At 35.3% G+C, this 23123-nt stretch overlaps 1 protein-coding gene across 2 annotated transcripts in view; it reads right to left on the bottom strand.

The window, feature by feature from the left end:
* Window positions 1-23123, bottom strand: part of NUDCD1 (NudC domain containing 1) — an 89407-nt gene that overhangs the window by 30421 nt on the left and 35863 nt on the right. The window contains exons 6-8 of one of the 2 annotated variants that reach the window (XM_067711479.1): window positions 19268-19472; window positions 16010-16154; window positions 11290-11415 (exon numbers count right to left, since the gene is read on the bottom strand). In XM_067711479.1, coding sequence (XP_067567580.1) covers window positions 11290-11415; window positions 16010-16154; window positions 19268-19472 — 476 coding nt within the window. The remainder of the gene's footprint in view (window positions 1-11289; window positions 11416-16009; window positions 16155-19267; window positions 19473-23123) is intronic. The other variant, XM_067711480.1, reaches the window with a different exon arrangement.

Raw genomic sequence — 23123 nt, 5'->3', positions numbered from 1 at the left:
TAATATCAATACCCAATGGTGAAAAGCTGAAAGAATTTCCTCTATGATCAGGAACAAGACAAGGATGTCCACTCTTTCCACTTTTATTCAACATAGTTTTGCAAGTCCTAGCCATGGCAATCAGAAAAGAAAAAGAAATAAAAGAAATCCAAATTGGAAAAGAAGTAAAATTGTCACTGTTTGCAGATGACATGATACTATACATAGAAAATTCTAAAGATGCTACCAGAAAACTACTAGAGCTCATCCATGAATTCGGTAAAGTTGCAGGATACAAAATTAATACACAGAAATCTGTTGCATTTCTACACACTAACAAAGAAAGATCGGAAAGAGAAATTAAAGAAACAATACCACTTACCTTTGCATCAAAAAGAATAAAATACCTAGGAATATACCTACCTAAGGAGATGAAAGACCTGTACTCAGAAAACTATGACACTGATGAAAGAAACTGAAGATGACACAAACAGATGGAAAGATATACCAAAGCCCAGAAATAAACCCACGCACCTATGGTCAATTAATCCACAACAAAGGAGACAAGAATATACAATGGAGAAAAGACAGTCTCTTCAAAAAGTGGTGCTGGGAAAACTGGACAGCTACATGTAAAAGAATGAAATCAGAACATTCCTTAACACCATACACAAAAATAAACTCAAAATGGATTGAAGACCTAAATGTAAGACTGGATACTGTAAAACTCTCAGAGGAAAACATAGGCAGAACACTCTTTGACATAAATTGCAGCAATATCTTTTTTGATACATCTCCTAGAGTAATGGAAATAAAAACAAAAATAAACAAACGGGACCTAATTAAACTCAAAAACTTTTTCACAGCAAAGGAAACCATAAACAAAACGAAAAGACAGCTCAGAGAATGGGAGAAAATATTTGCAAACGATGCAACCGACAAGGGATTAATCTCCAAAATTTACAAACAGCTCATGTGGCTCAATATCAAAAAAACGGGCAGAAGATCTAAATAGACATTTCTCCAAAGAAGACATACAGAGAATTCCCTGGTGGTACAGTGGTTAGGACTTGGCACTTCCACTGCTGGGGGCCTGGGTTCAATCTGTGGTCAGGAAACTAAGGTCCCACAAGCCATGCGGTACAGACAAAAAAGAAAAAAAAAAAGACATCCAGATGGCTAAGAGGCACATGAAAAGATGCTCAATATTGCTAGTTATTAGAGAAATACAAATCAAACTACAATGAGGTGTCAACCTCACACCAGTCAGAATGGCCATCATCAAAAAGTCTACAAATAATAAATGCTGTAGAGGGTGTGGAGAAACGGGAGCCCTCCTACACTGTTGGTGGGAATGTAAGTTGGTATAGCCACTATGAAGAACAGTATGGAAGTTCCTTAAAAAACTAAAAATAGAGCTATCGTATGATCCAGCAATCCCACTTTCCTGGGTATATCCAGAGAAAACCATGGTTCGAAAGGATACGTGCACCCTAATGTTCATTGCACTGTTGTTTACAATAGCCAATATATGGAAGCAACCTAAATGTCCACTGACAGATGAATGGATAAAGAAAATGTGGTACATATATACAATGGAATATTACTCACCCATTAAAAAGAATGAAATGCCATTTGCAGCAACATGGATGGACCTGGGGATTATCATACTAAGTGAAGTAGGTCAGACACAGAAAGACAAATATCATATGATATCACTTATATGTGGAATCTAAAAAAATGATACAAGTGAACTTATTTACAAAACAGAAACAGACTCACAAACTTATGTTTACCAAAGGGGAAAGGTTGGGGGGGGAGGGATAAATTGGAAGTTTGGGATTAACATATACACACTACTATATTTAAAATAGATAACCAACAAGGACCTACTGTATAGCACAGGGAACTGTACTCAATATTCTATAATAACCTAAATGGGAAAAGAATTTGAAAAATAGACACATGTATATGTGTAACTGAATCACTTTGCTGTACACCTGAAACTAACACAAAACACTGAAAATCAATTATACACCAATATAAAATAAAAATTTTTTTAAAAAAAACCTCAGCTATTGAACCTAATACAACTTGACCAAACAGAAATTGAGGTCACCCAACCACAGCATATACATATTTTCAAGTATATATGGAAAAAATACCTACAGAGACCGTGTATGTACTCGGCTATAAACAAGTGTGCATAAATTTTAAAAGACTGGTTATCCCTAACCACAATGAAGTTAAAGGAGAAATCAGTTTAAAAAAAAAACCTGTATACACACACACACATCACAAAAATCCCTACATAGTTGGAAATTAAAACACCACCTTATAAATAAGCATGGGTCAAAGAAGAAATCTCAAAGGATATTAGAAAATATGTTAAGCTGAAATAAAATGACATATATGGAATGAAGGTTAAGTGATACTTTGATGGAAATCTATAGCTCTAGATGCATTTATCAGAGGAGAGGTGCTACAAATCAATTACCTATGTTTCCACCTAAGAAACTAGAAAAAGAGGAGTAAATTAAACCCATAATTGGTAAATAGAGGGGCCATTACTACAATCCTACAAACATTAAAAAGACAATGAGAGAGTATTCTGGAGGACTTCTGCAATAATTCAACAACTTGGATGGAATGGATTAATATCCTGAAGGACAACAACGATCAACACAAGCTAAAGAAGAAAGAGAAAATCGGAATGGCTCTGTATCTACTAACAAAGCTAAATTCGTAACTAAAACCCTTCCCACAAAAAATCTCCAGGCACAGGTAATTTCAGTGATAAATTTTACCAAACATTTAAGAAGCAAATAATATCTACCCTATACAAACTCTTTCAGAAAATAAACCTCTCAATTCATAGTATGAGGACAGCATTACTGTTATCTAAAGAAGAAGTTACAGGAAAACCATAGATTAATATCCCTTATGAATATAGAAATAAAAATCCTTAAAATAATGCTCATGTTACAATTTTGTAATTAAATGATAAAACTGAACATATTAACAGAAAGAAGAAAATCCATATAATCAAGCAAATGCCCCAAAAAGCACTTAAATTCAACACACATTCACGATTAAAAAGATAAAAATCTCAGCAAACTAGACTATAAGTGAGTTCCTCAACCTAACATACACGTAAGCCCTAGAACTAACGTCGTATTTGATGGTAAACCACTCAATCCTTCTTCCTAAGACTAGGAATAAGACAAGGATTTCTGCTCCCATCAATGAAATTCAATGCTGCATCTGATGTCCTACCTAGTACAATAAGACAAGACAAAGAAATAAAAGGTGTACTGACTGAAAAGAAATGTTAACTATCTTAATTCACAGGCATTATCCTGTACATAAACATACTGACGTATCTACAAAAAAGCACTGGAACAAGAATTTATAAGTTACAATATAAAGTCACTCAACCTTATTTCTGTGTAAAAGACAAAACAAATTGGGAATTAAAAAAATATACTAATTACAACAGCTTCCAAAATATGAAATACTGGTGTTAAACTTAACACTAAAAGCTTCAAAATATTGCTAGGAAACATTAAGGGAAACCTAAATAAACAGAGACATACAATGTTCATGAGTGACACAACTCAGTATTATTAAGATATCAATTCTCCTCAAGTTGACCTACAAATTAAACACAATCCCAATGACAATCCCAGCAGATGTTTTTGTACAAATTGAAAAGCCGATTGTAAAGTTTTTACAAAAACAAAACCAATTTAGGAAAATAAAAAAAAGATCAAGACTAACCCTATCTGAAATCAAGACTCGCTACATAGCTACAGAATCAAGCCAGTATAGTACTGTCTAAAGAAGGGATCAGCAAACTTTTACTCAAAGGGCCAGATGGCAAATATTTCAGGCCTAAAGGCCATATGGTCTCTGTTAAAACTATTCAACTCTCTTGATGTAGTATATTAGAAGCCACAGACAATATACAAATAAATGTCTATGGTTGTGTTCCAATAAAACTTTTTTACCAATCAGGTGGCTGTAGGTAACCAGTACGGTTACTGACCCTGTTCCAGATATGAACCATTTGTCAAACACGTGTATTACAAATATCTTCTCATTGCAAGAGTTTCCTTTTTCACTCTCATAATGGCATCTTTTGATAAACAGATGTTTTTAATGTTTTTAATTTTGATCCAACTGAACATCTTTTTTTTACAGTTAGTGTTTTACATGTCCTGTTCAAATGATCTCTACCTGCGCCGCAAAAATGTCTGTTTTCCTCTATATGCTTTATTAAATTACTGTTTCATGTTTAGACATGCAATCCATCTGTAACTGATTTTTGCATATGGTGTGATGTAAATGTCAATAAATTATTTTTCCTATGGATATCTAACAGACTAAGAGCCATTTATTTTGACCATCTTTTTCCCCACTATATTGTAGTATTATCCTTGTCACAAATCAGGCTAATTGTATTCCTGTGTTAGGCTTATTGTCCATAATAACAAACAAACAAACTACATTTATTGTCAAGTATCTATAAATTGACAATAATAAATTATTGTCAAGTATCTATAAATTCCCAGATAAGGGAATTTCCCTTATCTGGTGTGTGAGGGGCAATCATCCTGGGGAAAAGGCTGCTGAATAAAGAAAGAAAAGAGCCATAGGTTGTCTGATAAAAGGTCTTCCAACTGGGATTGTCACTTAGGATAGTTTCTGAAAATATCCTTGTCCTTTAAGATTCTAGATGAAAGTTTACTAAATACTCTATCTAAAACAAAAACTTCTGGGCCTTCCCTGGTGGCGCAGTGGTTGAGAATCTGCCTGCTAATGCAGGGGACACGGGTTCGAGCCCTGGTCTGGGAGGATCCCACATGCCGCGGAGCAACTAGGCCCGTGAGCCACAACTACTGAGCCTGTGCATCTGAAGCCTGTGCTCCGCAACAGGAGAGGCCGTGACAGTGAGAGGCCCGCGCACCGCGATGAAGAGTGGCCCCCACTTGCCACAACTAGAGAAAGCCCTCGCACGGAAACGAAGACCCAACACAGCAAAAATTAATTAATTAATTAATAAACTCCTACCCCCAACATCCAAAAAAAAAAAAAAGCCTTTAAAAAAAAAAAAAAAAAAACTTCTAGGAAGAGTTTCTTCCTGTAGAGATGCTCAGTATATATGAACTCATATTCTAAGAAAAAATTCTGTCAGTCAAGTAACAATCTCATTGATATCTCAAGGGAAAGGCTAAATTCTAGTGGATTGAGGGCTTGATAACTGTGTAGAAACTTTAAGAATCAAGAAATATGTGATATGCAACTAAAATTATCTTTCCTTTCAGAGAACAGAAGGTAAAAATGGAATTGAAGACTACTTCAAATAGGTCCGTCACAGGTAATGTCAATAATAACCACTGGCAACAAATAATTGACATTATCCATTATATTCTCATAACCCTGAAAGAAACTGAAGTGCTTTCAGCTGAATCACACTCATTATGACACCAGTATTACTGTGATACCTGAACATTAACTTGCAGGGAGACAATTATCTTAAGGACTCTTTCATTTCTGCACATCTTTCTAGCAGAAGCACTAATGTGTTCTAGACTACTACTTCAAGGTGTTTTTAAAGCAAACAACTGTGGAAGGTAAACTGTCTCCCTCCAGAGCAAAAGGCAGGCTTTTTTTACTGTCCAGTGGCATGAACATAAGCTCTCTCTCCTGAGCAAGGTCAGCCAAGCTTTCTGGTCATCTCCATATTACACTGTGGGAACTGGGGCACTGGGAATTGGTCCAAATGTTGATACTCTAGCTAATATTACTGCTGTAATAAACTGTCCTTTGTTTCTGACCCAAGAGTCTCATGTCTTTTACCAGCATCTATGAAACTATGGCAGGCTAACTTGCTAGTTTATGGGAAAGTTAAAAATCTCAAATGCACTGCGATTTTGGAGAGAAAGATGGGATGCTGATAGAGACATGGCTCTCTTAAAGAAAAAATATGAGGGCCTTATGGTTCAATTTATACAATTTGAGGTAAGTCTGTGGGTACTGGTAGCAAATTCTCTGACCAAATTGTATGGCCAATCAGGCAACAAATAGTCCTCTATTTTACTGCCTGGTAATTAGGAAGACTTGGGGAGAGGGGTGCAGACTGCTTCCAGGGAAGATGGTTCATAGACAGCTGCCTGAATGGTGCTCTGGTTGTTTCTAACTCTTCCAGAAGAGAATACCTCCTCACCAACTTAATGGTGAGCCTCAGGTCCATCCCATAGTAACAACTAGCACTAGGATTTGCCTCCTCCCACTTTCAGGCACTGTTACAGAGATATATACCTACTCTGAGCATGAAGGCAGGGAAATTATTATATAGCTTCATTTCTAATATAGTCAAGTTTGATATAATCAAGTAAATTATAAATTCAGTACCTCAAGGAGCTTAAAAGCTTGAGAACCACTGATTTAGATACTTTCTAAATGTACTTCCTTCCTCTATAAACTCTGATCCTTGATATTAATTCTTAATATCTTTTTGAAGGAATTAGTATACTGAATACACGCCATTTCTACTACCTTTCTTAATGACATTAATCTAAAAGAATTATTTCCTGTTTGTACTTCCTCTGCTTACTGTCTCAGTGAGTTTATAAGTTACAAATATTCTTTTCAACTGTTTCATTCTCATGTTTTAAGCAGTAAATGATGAATACCACCTGATATGCAAAATTCACTGTAATTTTTTAAAAACATCCTATCATCTTTTGATTGTTCAAGGCTATATTTAATTTGATCTCTATAAATCAGTGTTGTCTGGCAGTAATAAAATGCAAGGCAAATATATAATTTTAAGTATTGCAGCTCTATTTACAATAGCCCGGAGATGGAAACAACCTAAGTGCCCATCATCGGATGAATGGATAAAGAAGATGTGGCACATATATACAATGGAATATTACTCAGCCATAAAAAGAAACGAAATTGAGCTATTTTTAATGAGGTGGATAGACCTAGAGTCTGTCATACAGAGTGAAGTAAGTCAGAAAGAAAAAGACAAATACCGTATGCTAACACATATATATGAAATTTAAGAGGAAAAAAAAATGTCATGAAGAACCTAGGGGTAAGACAGGAATAAAGACACAGACCTACTGGAGAACAGACTTGTGGATATGGGGAGGGGGAAGGGTGAGCTGTGACAGGGCGAGAGAGAGTCATGGACATATACACACTAACAAACGTAAGGTAGATAGCTAGTGGGAAGCAGCCGCATGGCACAGGGATATCGGCTCGGTGCTTTGTGACCGCCTGGAGGGGTGGGATAGGGAGGGTGGGAGGGAGGGAGACGCAAGAGGGAAGAGATATGGGAACATATGTATATGTATAACTGATTCACTTTGTTATAAAGCAGAAACTAACACACCATTGTAAAGCAATTATACCCCAATAAAGATGTTAAAAGAAAAAAAAAAGTAAAGAGAAATGGAATATATTCATTTTAATAAATGTATTTTACTTAACCAAACATAACCAACTATCATTTCAACATGAACATTCATATAAAAGTCATTATTAATAATATATTTCACATTCTTTTTTTCATGCTAAGTTTTCAAAATCTGGTTGTGTATTTTACACTTACAGCACATCTCAAACAAACTAGCCACATTTCAAGTGCTCAAAAGCTGTGTGGCTAGTGACTAATATTTTGGATAACACAGCTCTAGAAAAAAGCAAAAATAATTCATCTTCAACTGTATCTAAATTCTGATTTGAGCTTTACACCCCAGTGATCATATCTTATTACTTTTCTCCTTCGCTTCTGAAATTTAATATTTCTCTTTTATTCTGCTGCTACATATATTCATTTAACATTTTACTTTCCAAATGCCAAATTCTAACCCTAATTTACATTTCTTTCAGGGAATTTTATATTTTGGAAAATCTGTCATTTACAATATAAAGTTCTGACCTTTTTGTTACAGTATTTTTTTTTCTTCTAAATTAAGGACATATACTGACCTTTCCATGTACAGGTAATTTCAAATTGTCCAACGTCATGACAAATGAAATCAAGAAGATAAATCTGAAGTAAACATTGCAGAAAGGAGTACGAATTACCCATATAGTACTATCTGATGCCTAAAATGGATGTACCACTGAATATCCACAATATTGGAGCCTCCTTCATTCCCTTCCCCAATGACATGCCAACTGGTATCCTCTTAGGTACACCAAGAAACTATTTTTGAACAAGCTACATTTGACCAGACAGACCTTGACTTTCATACAATACACTGACCTACCAAATCTGTCTTTATTTTTTATTTTTACTTTTTTAATTATTATTATTTTTTTGGCCACACCGCACAGCACGTGGGATCTTAGTTCCCCGACCAGGGATCGAACCTGCACCTCCTTCACTGGACCTCCAGGGAAGTCCCCAGATCTGTCTTCAGAAAGAAGATGGACTTAGTACTTAATTGTTGTTCCAGTTATTACCATTCCACTTATTCCCAAACATCAATGTTTATGCATTTTTACTTCACTGAATCTTTGCCTTATATTCATAAAAAATGACTAATGATAGAAAAAGTGCTTACCATTATAAAAAGAAACTTTGGCCTCAAATTTAACTCAGTTGAGATACTGGTTCAAGACAGAAAGATACTAACTCACCTCCTCCCAAGAAGGAGGGGCAAGCATCTAGTTCAACACACATCTGAAATATACTTCAGGGAGAGGAAGTAAGTGCCATCGTTTGCACTCTTCCTCTGCCTCACTTCAGAGCACCAGTAATCTCCCAGAGGGAACCTTGTACACACATCTGGTGCTCTGATTTTTGTGGTTTCTGCCCAGGGGATGCTCACTGATTGCCTGGTTCTGGTAGCCAGTAAGGCTCGCATTCCTGGTGCCATGGGACTATAGCAATTAGAGACAGTTCCTGGCTGACTACCACTACAGGGCTCAACGGAGATGGCAGACCGAAACACACCCCCAGTCTTTCTGTGAAAAAACCCTCTCTGCTTGTCCTAAAGCTTCAGAGTAGTGGTAGGTTTCTGGTGTGACACACACCTAGAGGCTTACTGAGGTGCTGCTGCTCTGTGTGGACAGAGGCCAGTGACTGCCATCTTCGCACATTCCCTGTGCCTTACTCTAAGTCACTGGTATCTCCAGGAAAGGAGCTTGCATACTCATCTGGTGCCTCAATTTTTGCGACTGTCACCCAGGGTATACCTCTAGACCATCTGGCTCTGGTGGACAGTGGGGCTGACTTACGTTTGTGATCCCACAGGACTGTACACATTTGTGTACTTCAAACCCTGATGCCTGAGGGTCTGGCTTCCAACCAGCCTGAATTCAGGTGCTGACCGAGATCGTCCGTTTTGGGACACTAACAGGTCTTGGCACACCCTCAATTACTGGGAGCCAAAAAAAAAAAAAGCTGCTCAGACAGTCACAAAGTCTGAGAGGCAACTAAGAACTAGGGGCAGAGTTGAACAATAAGGTTCATCTCCTATATAAGACCACGTCTTTAACTGGGAGAGATGGCTATTTTATTTAACGGATAGAAACCAACACAGCAAGTCAAGGAAAATGAAGAAACAGAAGAATATCTTTCAAAGGAAGCAATAAGATAAAACCTCAGAAAGAGACCTTAATGAAACAGAGATAAGTGATTTAACTGATAAAGAGTTCAAAATAATGGTCATAAAGATGCCCACTGAGCTTGGGAGAAGAATGAACAAAGTGAGAACTTCAACAAAGCTTAGAAAAATAGAAGAGAGTATATATTTATATAAGTATATAAGTAGTAGTATCAACTTCTTCCTCTAAGGAGCTAGAGGCCTCAGGGAATAAGATGTTTACACCGCTCCACCAGGGTCAGCCAGATCTGGTTTGGCACTGCCTGTGAATAAGGTTATTGCTAAATTCTAGGATTTAGTCAGCAGATGGGGCTTTTGTACCCTAATTTGTAAATAATAAATGTTTTATTTTGGTCCCCTTCTGTTACTCCTTGGTTTTAATTTTTAGTATGCTTAAACATAGCAAATAAAGAGAGGTATCATTAACTAGATGCCTCTCAATGACCAACATTAAACTACTTGATCAGTACTACTTAGTGGTGCTATACTAAAATGAAATGAAATTCTTGGAGGAGCTAAGCTTAAACAATAACATTTTACGACATCTAAGATCAGGTGTCTTCTCTATAAAAGTTAGGCAGGAAACAGTACCTAAAAGTTATAGCTCCTAAGACTATAACTTTAGGAAGAAAGGCCAGATTCTTCAAGAATAAATAATCTACAGTTAGTCAGATTGAAGAGTCTTTCATCAGTCACACTTAAGAGTGATTTTCTAAAATCTAACCCAAGGAAGTAAGAGTAATTGTGTAATGGCTCTTCACTCACCATTAATGGAGTTATCTATGGGATTATGTCAGAACTAAACAATATCTAAGAAGCAAAACGCCTAAAAAAAATCTAACGACTTTGATCATCTGGGCTTTGGATCAATGCCCAGATTGCATAAAATAATATGACCAAGAACTTTGTTTACTCTTCAGTTAGAGGAGTGATTGACAAAGAAGGGAAATATAAAAGTGTATGCAAATTTCTTGAGATCCAAGATGCACCTGAAACAATTTCTGTTTCTATGACTCTCACCAAGAGATCAGTCTAAAAATGTTTTTAAGCAGTTATCAGAATCAGAACCTTTGGTGGGTGTTAGGTACACTGTGGTAAGCAAAATGTCATCTCTGTGCTTTTTAGAAATTATTGGAGTTAGTTAGTTATAGGAGAGCAAAGCAGATGCAGAAATTAATCAGAAGAGTAAGTAATTTTGGTACAAGCTTGAATGATACCTCTTTCTACCCACTGGTCTTATGCCATTCCACCTCATTTGTCTACATAGGTATAATCAAAAAAATGCTCATTTTTATAACACCTTTGAGTATTGTAATACCCAGCCATTAGTTAAAAAAATGTTAAGTATCCAAAAAAAGTTAGGAAAGGACAGTGAGAGGAAAGTCAGATATTAAGTTGTTATATATTACAGGCACAACTACACATAGAAAAACTGCACAGAAAAAAAGCCCACTGAAAGATATCAATATGCAATAGTGCCAAACATACAACATTGTTTAATTAGGGATGACAATATAAAATGATGGCTACTTTAGGGAGTGAAGAAATTTACGTCACAGCCAGTAACTGACAATCAACCTGTCTTTGCAAAATAGTATTTAGTCAATCAATTATCATCTCATCTGAATAACTTTTATTTATTCACAAATTTTTAGAAATATCATTATCAAGAACTTACCACATGAGTAGTTTTTAATGTACTGCCATCAAATCTGCATAAACTGGAGCTCTCTTCAAAGAAAATATCACATTCTTCTAACTCTTGAGCATTACAAGGAGGTTTACCTTTATCTGGATTTGGATTCTTAGACCATAAAAGAAAATAAATAACAATAAGAGAATGAATTTCTTCATACTCAACAATGTTAAGATTACAGCAATAATATTAAATTTCAGACTCATGACCAATAAAAACTTAAAAACAGACACAAAAAAGAGAATGATGGAATCAGCAGAGAAAGATATGAAAACAGCTATTATAAACTTGTTCTATATACTCAGAGATGTAAAGAAAAACAAACACATTGAGAAATATGGAAGATATAAAAAAGAACTAAACTGAAATTCTAGATATGAAAATACAATATCTGAAATGGAAAACACAATATTAGATGGGATTGACAGCCGATTAGACATTGCAGAAGAAAAGACAACCAGTGAGTTGGAGTCTATCTAAAATGTCACAGTCTATCTAAAATAGTAATAGAGTCTATCTAAAAATGAAGCAGAGAAGACAAAAATAAAACACACACAAAAGATGAGAACCCTAGTGACCTGTGGAACAATATCAAATGGTCTAACATATGAGTATTTGGAAGAATGCAAGAAGAATGGAAAAAATTTTGAAGAAATGATGGCAATTTTTTTCAAATTTGATGAAAACTATAATCCTACAGATTAAAGAAGGTCAAAGAACCCCAAGCATAACAAACATTAAGAAAAAAAAAAACACAGAGCAAGTCACATTACAATGAAATTGCTAAAAATGAGAAAAATGAAATTATTCTCCAAGTAATAAAGAGAAAATCTTAAAAGTGGTTACAGGAGGGAAAAATCACATTACTGACAGAGGAACAAAATTACAAATGACAGCTGACTTCTCATCAGAAACTACACAAGCCAGAAAACAATGGAGTATATTTGAAGTTCTGAAAGGGAAAAAAACCGTCAGCACTGACTTACACCCTTAACAAAAATAGCTTTAAAAGAAGGAACTCAAGTATTTTTGCAGACAAGGAAGACATGTATTTCTGCAGACAAACAAAAGCTGAAAGAATTTATCCAGCAGAACTACACTGCAAGAAATGACAAAAGAAGTTCTTCAGCCAGGAAAAAAATGACACCAGATGGCAATCTGAATCAACACAAAGGAATGTAAAAAAGAGGAAATGACAAATATTTGGATCAATATAAGGCTTTTTCACCCTGCATTTTTAATCTCTTTAAAAGAAAACTGACCGACTAAAGTTAAAATAATAACATATCATGAAGTTTATAACATAGAAATAAAATGACAAAAATAATACAAAGGATGGAATGGAAATATACTGTAAAGTTTTTAAGTTATGAGTTAAGTGATATATTTTGAGGATAGATGGTGATAAGATGAAGATGTTATACTATAAACTCTAGAACAACCACTAAACACACACACAAATATCCACCCAAACAAAAACACAGAGGTATCATGAAAAATATGCCCAAAGTAGAGATAAATGGAATCATTAAAGTAATTTTAATATGTTCACTGTTTGAATGCAAAAATCACTGTTTGGTCTTATATCCCTCAAAGAGTAAAAAAGGATCACTTAAAAGATAAGTTATACATTCACATGCATATAACAGAAATACAATTCTATAACAACTGATAAAATGTCCACACAACTAATTTGCCAAAATGCAGTCATGTTACTGAGAACCTAATGTGAAAGGACCAGAGAGTCTGTGAAACTAAATGTCTGGAAGTTACAGACATTATCAAATCTGTCCATTTTCCAGCTGGGACATGGAGCCAGCTAGCTGTGGTTGTCTTCTCCTTTCTAAGTATCAATGGAAACAATTCTGGTTGCAGTGGCTGGCTGAGAAGGTAATTCCAGCAATTAGCTGGGGCCATTTTGTCACAGTATCTCAAGAAGATATACACATCCAGCAGAAAAGAAAGCCCCCAGGTAGCTGTGGCTGTCTTCTCCTTTCTAAGTACCAATGAAACAATTCTGGTTGCAGTGGCTGGCTGAGAAGGTAATTCCAGCAATTAGCTCGGGCCATTTTGTCACAGTGTCTCAAGAAGATATATACATCCAGCAGAAAAGAAAGCACCCTCCCCACTCCTCCCTCCCTCCTCCTTTCAATTACCCATATGTTAGAGATGGGAGGGCAAAAATTAAAAGCTAAGGACTATCAAAGCAGCCAGTATTTAACAGGACAAGATTATAGAGAAAAGGGAATAGCAAGGAGAACCCAAGACTATGCTGCTTTCCTAGAGTTATCTGTTATTTCAAGCTGAGCTGAAAAAGACAAGTGGAAAGCAGAGGATAAGGGGCTAAAAAGCTGAGTTCTGATAATTATCAAAGTGCTTGGGAGACAAAAATTAGAGATCAGGGCCCACACAGGAGGAGAAACCCTGGTAAACATTCCAGACTTTCAGTTGAGATTCATGAAAAGTTCCACCCTAGGACTAAGAACAAACAAAGAATAAACCAGCCATGCAAAAAACTGAAATCCAGCATCAAATCAAATCAATCAGTAACGGCATTAAGAAAACAGGCAGAAAATGTTGGGGATGCAGCTAATGTAGTATTTAGAAGGAAGTGTATAGCATTACATGCTTTCATTAGAAAAGGAGAAAGGTCAAAAATCAATCATCTAAGCTTTCACCTTCAAAAAAGAGCAAAATAAATCTAAAGCAAGCAAAAGAGAGAAATAAATGTAATAACAGTCTGGATGAAATTGGAAACTGAAAAAAAAAAGGAAAAATAAAGTCAATAGAAATAGATGCCCCAAATAATCCTATAACTATTAAAGAAATTAAATTCATGGTTTAAAACCTTCAAAAAAGAAAACTCCAGTCCAGATAGTTTCACTGGCAATACCTATTAAACATTAAAGAACATATAATGCCAAGTCTACACAATCTCTTCCAGAAATAGAAGATAGCAACACTTCGCTACTCATTTTATGAACTCAGCATTACCCAGATACCAAAAGTAGATAAAGACAGTAAAAAGTCAAAACAAAACAAAAACCATAGGCCCCAATATTCCTCACAAACATAAATGTAAAACTCTTCAATAACATATTAGTAAACCAAACCAGTGATATGTAAAAAAGAATAATAATACATCATGACCATCATGATAAATACTCTTAGCATACTAGGAATAGAAGAAATTTCCTCAAAGTGATAAAAAGAATCCATCATACTTAATAGTGAAAATTCAGTCTTCTCCCCAAGATCATGAATAAGGCAAGAATATCTGCTTTCACTATTCACCATTCCTATTTTACAGTGCATTAGAGGTTCTAATCAATGCAGTAAGGCAAGAAAAAGTATAAAGATTTGAAAAACACAAAACTGCCTTCAGTTAGAGATGACAAGATTCTGTTTTTTATTTTAAAAGTAACAACCACACTAGTGTTTAGGCATAAATAACTTACTCATATATATGAATATTCATTTGAAATCATCAAGTTTAAAAGACAGTTAGTAGCAATTATCTACAATCTCAAAACAAACCCCCACTACTGTCACTATAATTATATCCCCAGAGCCCTATCACAATAAATACTTGCTGAATATTGAATGAACACAGAGCAATGCAGTCTGCATGGCTTGTAACAAGAGGGCTATGAAATCAAAGTTCTAGAGTCATACATATGAATTCCAGGGATTCTTGAAATTTTCCATTATGCTAGAAAATGTGAAACTTGGTTTCTCCATTTTGGTCATGTTTTTTTTTGTCAGAGACATTGACCCTCAATATTCTAATCTTTCCTTTCTACCTTAGGATGCAACTAACCTACAGTACAAATACTTCTTTATATAATCTTCCTCATTGCTATAATTCCAGATGGCAATAAATCAGACATTTTAAATTTGCTGATATGTTTTGGTAAAGGAACATAACTGAAGTTCTGGTGTATTGCTGAATTTGTTCAAATTCTTAACATTATCTTAAATGTTATCGGAGTAGGAACATACTCAACAAAAATCTCACAGCTGTATGTTTTATATGTATATACACACACATACACACAAACACCCCTTGTGATATTCTAAGAGCACCCAGAAAATTTCAATGACTACACGTAGATTATTAGCAAGGTAGGGGGTAAAATCATAATTTTTGTCCCTGTCAGCTTTGGTCAGTCAATTCTTCTAAAAGAGAATATAGATATACACAGAGATAGAGTTGACACTTGAACAACATGGGTCTGAACTGGAAAGGTCCACTTAAAATACATACTACAGAAATATATAATACCCAACTGGTTGAATCTGAGGATGTGAGCTGGAGATACAGAGGACCGACTGTAAAGTTATACTTGGATTTTTGAGTGCACAAGGGTTGGTCCCCTAACCACTGCATTGTTCAAGTGTCAACTATATATCTCTTTTTTTCTCTCTGTACATATATTGAGAGAGCGAAAGATACATATATACATACAACCATACATGCACACCCACCCTATATGTACCACATGCCCACACACATATATATATTCACACAGTATAAGGAATATATATTAGAATTTTAAGCCATATTCAAACACTAGTCAGTGATACCTAATCTGTCTCTTACATTAGGAAAAGCAAAATAATGTTTGAAAAACATGGTGTAATCCTCACATAACATACTTCTGGATCCTTGGGAAGTCACACTGCTATTGCAATTGCTTACCAGTTCATCAGAGGTCAAATGCATCAAACGTTCAGCTATTGCAGCACACTGGGCTGAGTCTCTAATAAATTCCCCCTGTTTATCACCGACCACTAGCTCTGGCCATGTCAGTCCTTCATTCTTCTTAATCAAGGAAATCTCCAAGCTAGAAGTTTAAGATGAGAAAAGTAATGTTACATTAAGCAACTATACAAATTATACAACCAATACCAAACAGAAGAATCTTCCACAGAAATTACCCCTCTGATGTCCAGAGGATGTTTTACCAAAAATCATGTTCATTTTCATTCTGCATATGATGGAAAACCTATCATCCAAGGGTAAACAATATAGATCTAATAGACAAGAAGGCACCACTGGAGTGATTGGAAAGAGTAACACCACTCAGAAAGTACTGCTGCAGTTCAGGTGTGCTGTGTGTTACCAATCTTCAGTAATAGAAAAATGCAAGCAGCATGAATCTATGAGCTATTTCACTGGGGAATGGTCGGGGGGGCACATAAAGTTAACTGGAAAGGGCCTATAACTAAAGGTACCTCTTTGTGTGTGGAGCCAACAATTACCTTCATTATCACAAACTAGTAGCCATAATATATTATTAACCTAAATATCAGGAAGGTTAGTTAAATCAATAAAAAAGGACCCATCGGGGAACACTAAGATTAAGGACTGATGCAGCAGAAAAGGGAGAGAGAGCTGACTCAGGGCAGACTGTGGACATGGGATAGGGAGTTGCCCATGTGCCTCTTGAATAGGAAAGGAAATCCAGGTAAGCTGGCTGTTGCTATAATACAGAGAAAAGTGATGTTGGTGGTAGCTGTTTCACAGCAAAGCAACCTTTTCCATGTGCCATCTCTGGTAAATATGGGCCATACTAACCCATGCCCTGGAACACAATTGCAAGGAAACAATTGCAAGAACACGATAGTAACTATTATCGTAATTATCAAATAGAACATGCAAACTTATCAGATATTCTTTTTCAAGGCTATTATCACTACCTCATGAATTAATTACAGTACTTTAAAATTTTCTAAAACTTCTTGTATTTTAAGAGACTATACAAAATAATATCTTTCTTATGTAATGAGTTCCTATCATTAGCATTAAAAACTACCACCATGGTCAATAATGCCCAGATTTAGTTACATTTTCTAAGGAGAAAGCTAATCTTGAATGATGATGATGATGGTGATAATGATGATAATAAAAATAATGACAGCAGCTTATACTTACCTAATGCTTACCGTAAGCTAGGTGCTATCTTAAGTACTTTACATGTTTTAACTCATTTACTGCTCACCACAAACAAATAAAGTAAGCACTATTATCATCTCCATTTTACAAGTAAGAAAAGAAAGCACTGAGAGGTTAAGTAACTTGCCAAGGTCACAAGCTAGTAAAGCAGTCTGGCTCCAAGTCCATGTTCTTCACTACTGCACTATTCTGCCTCTCTGAAAAAATATATGTAAATAACTATTAAAGAACTTGTACCTAGTGACCAGAATGCATAAATACTGTTCTTAGTCAGTTGCTAGCTAAAGAAGTTAGAATTCGTACAGTTTTAGTTATAAAGAATTTATGAACCATCATTAAATTGGCATATCTAGTCAATGTTACTCTTTTAGCACAAATGCATTTCTACATTTTAAAACTAGAATCACATCCTATCATCCAAGCAAAAAGGAACACACAGCCCCATACATAATAAACTACAGATTAGTTAACAAATCCTTCCAAAACTACAAGGAACATTAACTACTGAAAATGAGACGAATAATATAATCAAGTACAAAAAGATCATGTGTTTTTAAACCAATGATACCACCAACACAGCACTGTAATTATCTTTTGTAACATAAAATAGTAATCAAGCACCTCAAATTTAATGAAAAAAGAATACTGGTCTATATTCATGTGTTAAATGCTGAAACTATTTGCATAAGGTCCAGCTCTTCTCCTAAACCTTGGCTGGGTTACTGCTTGATGACTTATATTTAGCAGTATGTTCCAGCTGGTTTGCCAATTTAAAAATGCTATCCTCATCTCTCACACACACTAGTAAGATATGTTTAAATAGAATATATGGAAATATAAAATATTTTTGAAAGAACCTTTCAGATATTGAGTTTTTAAGATAATACATTAAAAAGTATAACGAAGTCACCAAATCTCTCCATTAATAAAATGATTTCAGGGTATCTGCTTAATTTAAAAACAATTTTGAACTAGATATATATTTCTTAGACTAGCAGAATTCAGAGTCACATCAAGACTCACATGGATGGGTAAAATACCACTAACCAAGAATTATATTTAATAAAAATATTTAATTTTAACCCACTTCTGACAAAATTTGACCATTTTAAAAATTAAGTGCCTAACACCATTCATTAACCATCACTGAATTCAATAATTACTAAGACTTGATCTAAAATGAAAGAGACTAATTTTATTAATCCAAATGATTAGGGAATGAAGTATCTGGAACAATAGATTTACAAAGAGGAACGGTAGTTGGGACAGAGGATTATAGTCTTACAAGACACAACCTTTGTTTACCTTTTATTTACATATTCTTTTTACTGAGGTGTAATTTATAGATGCAATTCATGGATTTTAAGTGTAGAATTCATTGTTTGACAAATGCATACGCCCGTATAACCCAATAAAGATAGTGAAACATCCAGGAAGTTCCCTTGTGCATTTTTCCAGTCAATCCTCCTGCACCCTAGAGGTAACCACGGTTCTCATTTGTATCACCATAGATTAGTTCTGCCAGTTCTAGAACTTCACTTATGTGGAATTGCACAGGGCATACTTTTTGTCTCTGGCTTCTTTCAGTCCACGTAACGTTTTTGAGGTTCATATTGCAGAGTAGCATTCCACTAATTAGCAAATTAAAGTTAATAGAAAAAAATTATTTCTATTAAAAAGTTTAAAAAGCACAAATTTAAATAAATGACCACTTTCACCTATTTATTATTATTATTGTTTCTGTTATTATTATTATTGTATCCAGAGCTGGTAATGAAAAGCACGCAGTATAATGTAAACAATAACTATAATAGTATTTTTAATCTTAACTACAGTAATTTCATTTTTAATCTATCTTAAGAAAAATAATCAGCAATACTGATGGACCTATTGTAGTATTCCCCTATGATGTAACCACTGCAAAAAGTATAAAAAGAAAACAAGGAAAAAGTGAAATAATAAAAAATAAAATTTTAAATATAAATAAAACTATAAAAATACCTATTATTCTCTTTAATTATCCATGTACTGCTTTCATGATCAATAGATGAATAGAGATTTCCTTCCAAAAACCTCTGACCCTTCAGCACAACGTTGACATGATCAGGCAAAAACTGTATTTGAATGTCTTCTTTAGTACAGTCTTCTGGAAGCGATATTGTTACTGTCAAATCATCTTCAGTCTGTTGCCAGTAATACAGAGGTTCTTTTAGGAAAAGAAAAATGCATTATGTAATTAAAAAGCTGAGACTAGGTCATACAAAAGAAAACCTATCTTAGCATATTTTCTAGTGATCGTCTCACAAAAAAATAATTATGAACAAACACACAGAGATGTCCATGGGGAATTTTCACTTAAAGAGTTGTAGCAATTTACTTGACATTTTCCTGTTCCAGGATTACCTCATGCTCCAAGAGATACACATTCATAAAGTACAAATCATAGCAACTCTTTCATCCCCATTCCTTCTCTCCCTGCCTCTCAGTATCCCTACTTCCCTACTTCTCCCTCTTCCTCTTATACACGCACATGCACGCACACACACAGTGGATTCCGATTTCAGAAGAATACCAAATATGTCATAAACTCCTGTCTGAAACTTTCACCACAGCCTTGATTTGCCAATGCTGGAGCAATATAGTAACTCTGTGATACAGGAGACTACTGTTATTTGGTGGGATACATGTCCACACAAAAATAAAAGATATTTTCCTTATAAAGGTATTGGCTATTCTACCTCATTCACAACATGAAAGCAATTTCATAGCAAATTCAAGGGCTGTCAGTATATTTTGTCTAAGTTCCCAATAAAAGAATCCTGCCTTCATCACCTTCTCTTAACTCCTCAGCTTGTCTCCTAAAAAGCTATCTACTAAAGAGACACTTTGAGACCCATCATACTATCACCACGGAAGTAGGAAAATAGGGCTTAAATGCAAAATGAATAAATATTTGCTTAATGGCATCCATAAACATTAATCTGTCTATCCACTCATCAGAAAGGAATATAACAGGGCTGTTAGGAACTAGTGCTCCAGAGTTGGCTAGTCCACGGTCTGAATCCTGGTTCAACCATTTAATAATTCTGATACACAACTATACCTCTAATCCTCATTTTTCTAATCTGTAAAACAGTGTAACAGAATATTACACACCTCTTAGGACTGACTGGTGACATTTAAATGAGTTAATGCATGTAAAACATTTAATATCAATTCTGTTAGCTAAATATATTATAAACTCTCACTAAATGTGGGTTATTACTCTTTTTATTTTTGTGTGGTTTTATGTTAAAACTTGGGGGGGTACTTGATATGCTGAAAGATATAGCATAAGCATGGTGTGTCTCCTGGAAGGGTCGCTTTTATCTGAAATTAAAATTTTTCTTTTAACAAATATGATAATATAGAAATAAATATAAAACATGCAGGCTTCCCTGGTGGTGCAGCAGTTAAGAATCTGCCTGCCAATGCAGGGGACACAAGTTTGAGCCCTGGTCTGGGAGGATCCCCCATGCTGCGGAGCAACTGGGCCCAGGCACCGCAACTGCTGAGCCTGCACTCTGGAGGCCTGCGAGCCACAACGGCTGAAGCTCACGCGCCTGGAGCCCGTGCTCTGCAACAGGAGAAGGCACCGCAATGAGAAGCCCGCACACTGCAAAGACAAGAGGCCCCTGCTCGCCACTAGAGAAAAGCCCACACGCAGCAACAGAAGACCCAACGCAGCCAAAAATAAAATAAATTAAAAAAAAAAATGCATGGGGGGCTTCCCTGGTGGCGCAGTGGTTGAGAGTCCGCCTGCCAATGCAGGGGACACAGGTTCATGCCCCGGTCCGGGAAGATCCCACATGCCGCGGAGCAGATGGGCCTGTGAGCCATGGCCGCTGAGCCTGTGCGTCCGGAGCCTGTGCTCCACAAGGAGAAAGGCCACAACAGTGAGAGGCCCGCGTACCGCAAAAAAAAAAAAAAAAAAGCATGAATTTTTAGGATAAAATTGTTACTTCGGGGTAATATCTAACTTGCATCACATTCCTTTAAGTCTCAGATCCTCTATCTTTTGCCTTTCGAAGTACTTTTAATAAAAACTTACTGAAAATGCTTGAAATATAGCTTAAAAGACATACTATAAGCTCTCTAAGAAATGTTTTACTCATCCCTCGTCTCGCACAAACATTAACAAGGCAGTTTATACATAATAATCATGCAATATAGAATTTCTGCCAGATATGGGGATGGGAGGAACCTGCAAAATCACATGAGCTTTTAGTATAAATTAAGGCCATGGACATAGACTAAAGAGAAAGCCAGAATTTTCTTACTCTCCTCTCCATCAAAACTATACAGACACCTAAATAATTTTTTCCATTGTTGGTTGCTTTGAGTACCTTTCTATATCTCTACAGACTGTATTAGGTCTTCAAAGAAAATATCATTATTTATAATACCATGACAATACCAAATGGGTAATAGATAATATCAGTCTTCTTGAAGTTTATAGAAAATGAAACCGGTATACATACTCAAAAGAGTGCTTAAAAGAAAGCATACTAATTAACAAACTATGCATAATTTTTAAAAATTAGAACAATTTTCCTTTCTTATTGTGAAAGTCCAATGATAAAATAAATACAGAAGAAATTTCCCAAGAGAAAGTGGGTACAAGAAAGGGCTATTTATTAGAAAAGAAACAGAAAAATGGAAGGGACTTGTGGTTTACACTAAAAGGGAAAAACGAATTCAGGAGGAACGCAAAATATAGTGTGAGATGTCAACAAAAGAAACACTGGACTAGTGGCTAGTGATTTAAACACATGATGTGTCCCAACTAGCCTGCAAATCTGTCTTGGAACCACATGGTCCTAGCTACTAGGCAGACTGGTTCTAAGGATTAAGGCAGTCTTTCATTCTTCCACAATCGCTCACCAAAGGAGTTCTAAAGCGCATGTGGTCTAGAGATATGGATAGCTGCTCTGGCTAAGCTTTAGGAGAGTTTAACATTATAATTAAGACAAAATAGTAGAATTTATTCAGAAAGGGATCTCACATAAAAACATCACAAGACGCTAAATAAAACGCTACCAAGCACAACCCTTATAATTGGAGTTGTACATGTTTACAAACCTGGAAAAGTATATAAAAATATACTTATAAAAATAGTGAAACTAATTTTTATTTTAAATAATTAAGTTGTTAAAGTAATAAAAAGGGTAGATTCAAAGAGTAATATATATAATTGTTAAATATTGTGAAAATCTCTGTTAAGTAAAATATACTAGTCCCTGGCTATAAATACCACAAATATAAACAGTAATGATTATAGAAAAATGTTCTCTGGAATACTTTTAAAGAATATGTACTCTTTGTATACAAATATAAATTTCTCCTGAAAGACCTTTTTACTCTCTTCATTCTAAAACATTACCTTCATTCATTCACTCATGCATTCATGAATGAATGCAACACTGAGAAAACTTAGTGATTCTACCCCCAAGGAACCTTCTTTCAGTTTAGTATGAAAGATAAGAACGTGTAATTAGGACACCTATAATGAACAGAGGTTAGCTTATTTTTAAAAATTATTATTGACAATACTAATATGCTGGATTTTCAAACACCAACAAGTAGACATTAGTATTTGTTTATTCATTCATTAAGTATTTATTAAATATCTAATCAGGTAAGATAATATATAGGTTTTAAAAACATTTTTGGTAATTACAAAAGTATTAAATTGAACAGTTCACACTACTTAGGTGGTATATTTTATAAAAGACCATTCTGGGAAATATAAAGGAAAATAAAGAAAAATTAAGCACCTATCTTGACCTGGTAAAACTCATAACCTAGCTGGGAGGAC

This window comes from Pseudorca crassidens, chromosome 17, assembly GCF_039906515.1.
Source record: "Pseudorca crassidens isolate mPseCra1 chromosome 17, mPseCra1.hap1, whole genome shotgun sequence".
NCBI classification, from domain to species: domain Eukaryota; kingdom Metazoa; phylum Chordata; class Mammalia; order Artiodactyla; family Delphinidae; genus Pseudorca; species Pseudorca crassidens.
Note: the sequence above shows the minus strand (reverse complement) of the source record. Positions and strands in the feature narration are given on the sequence as shown.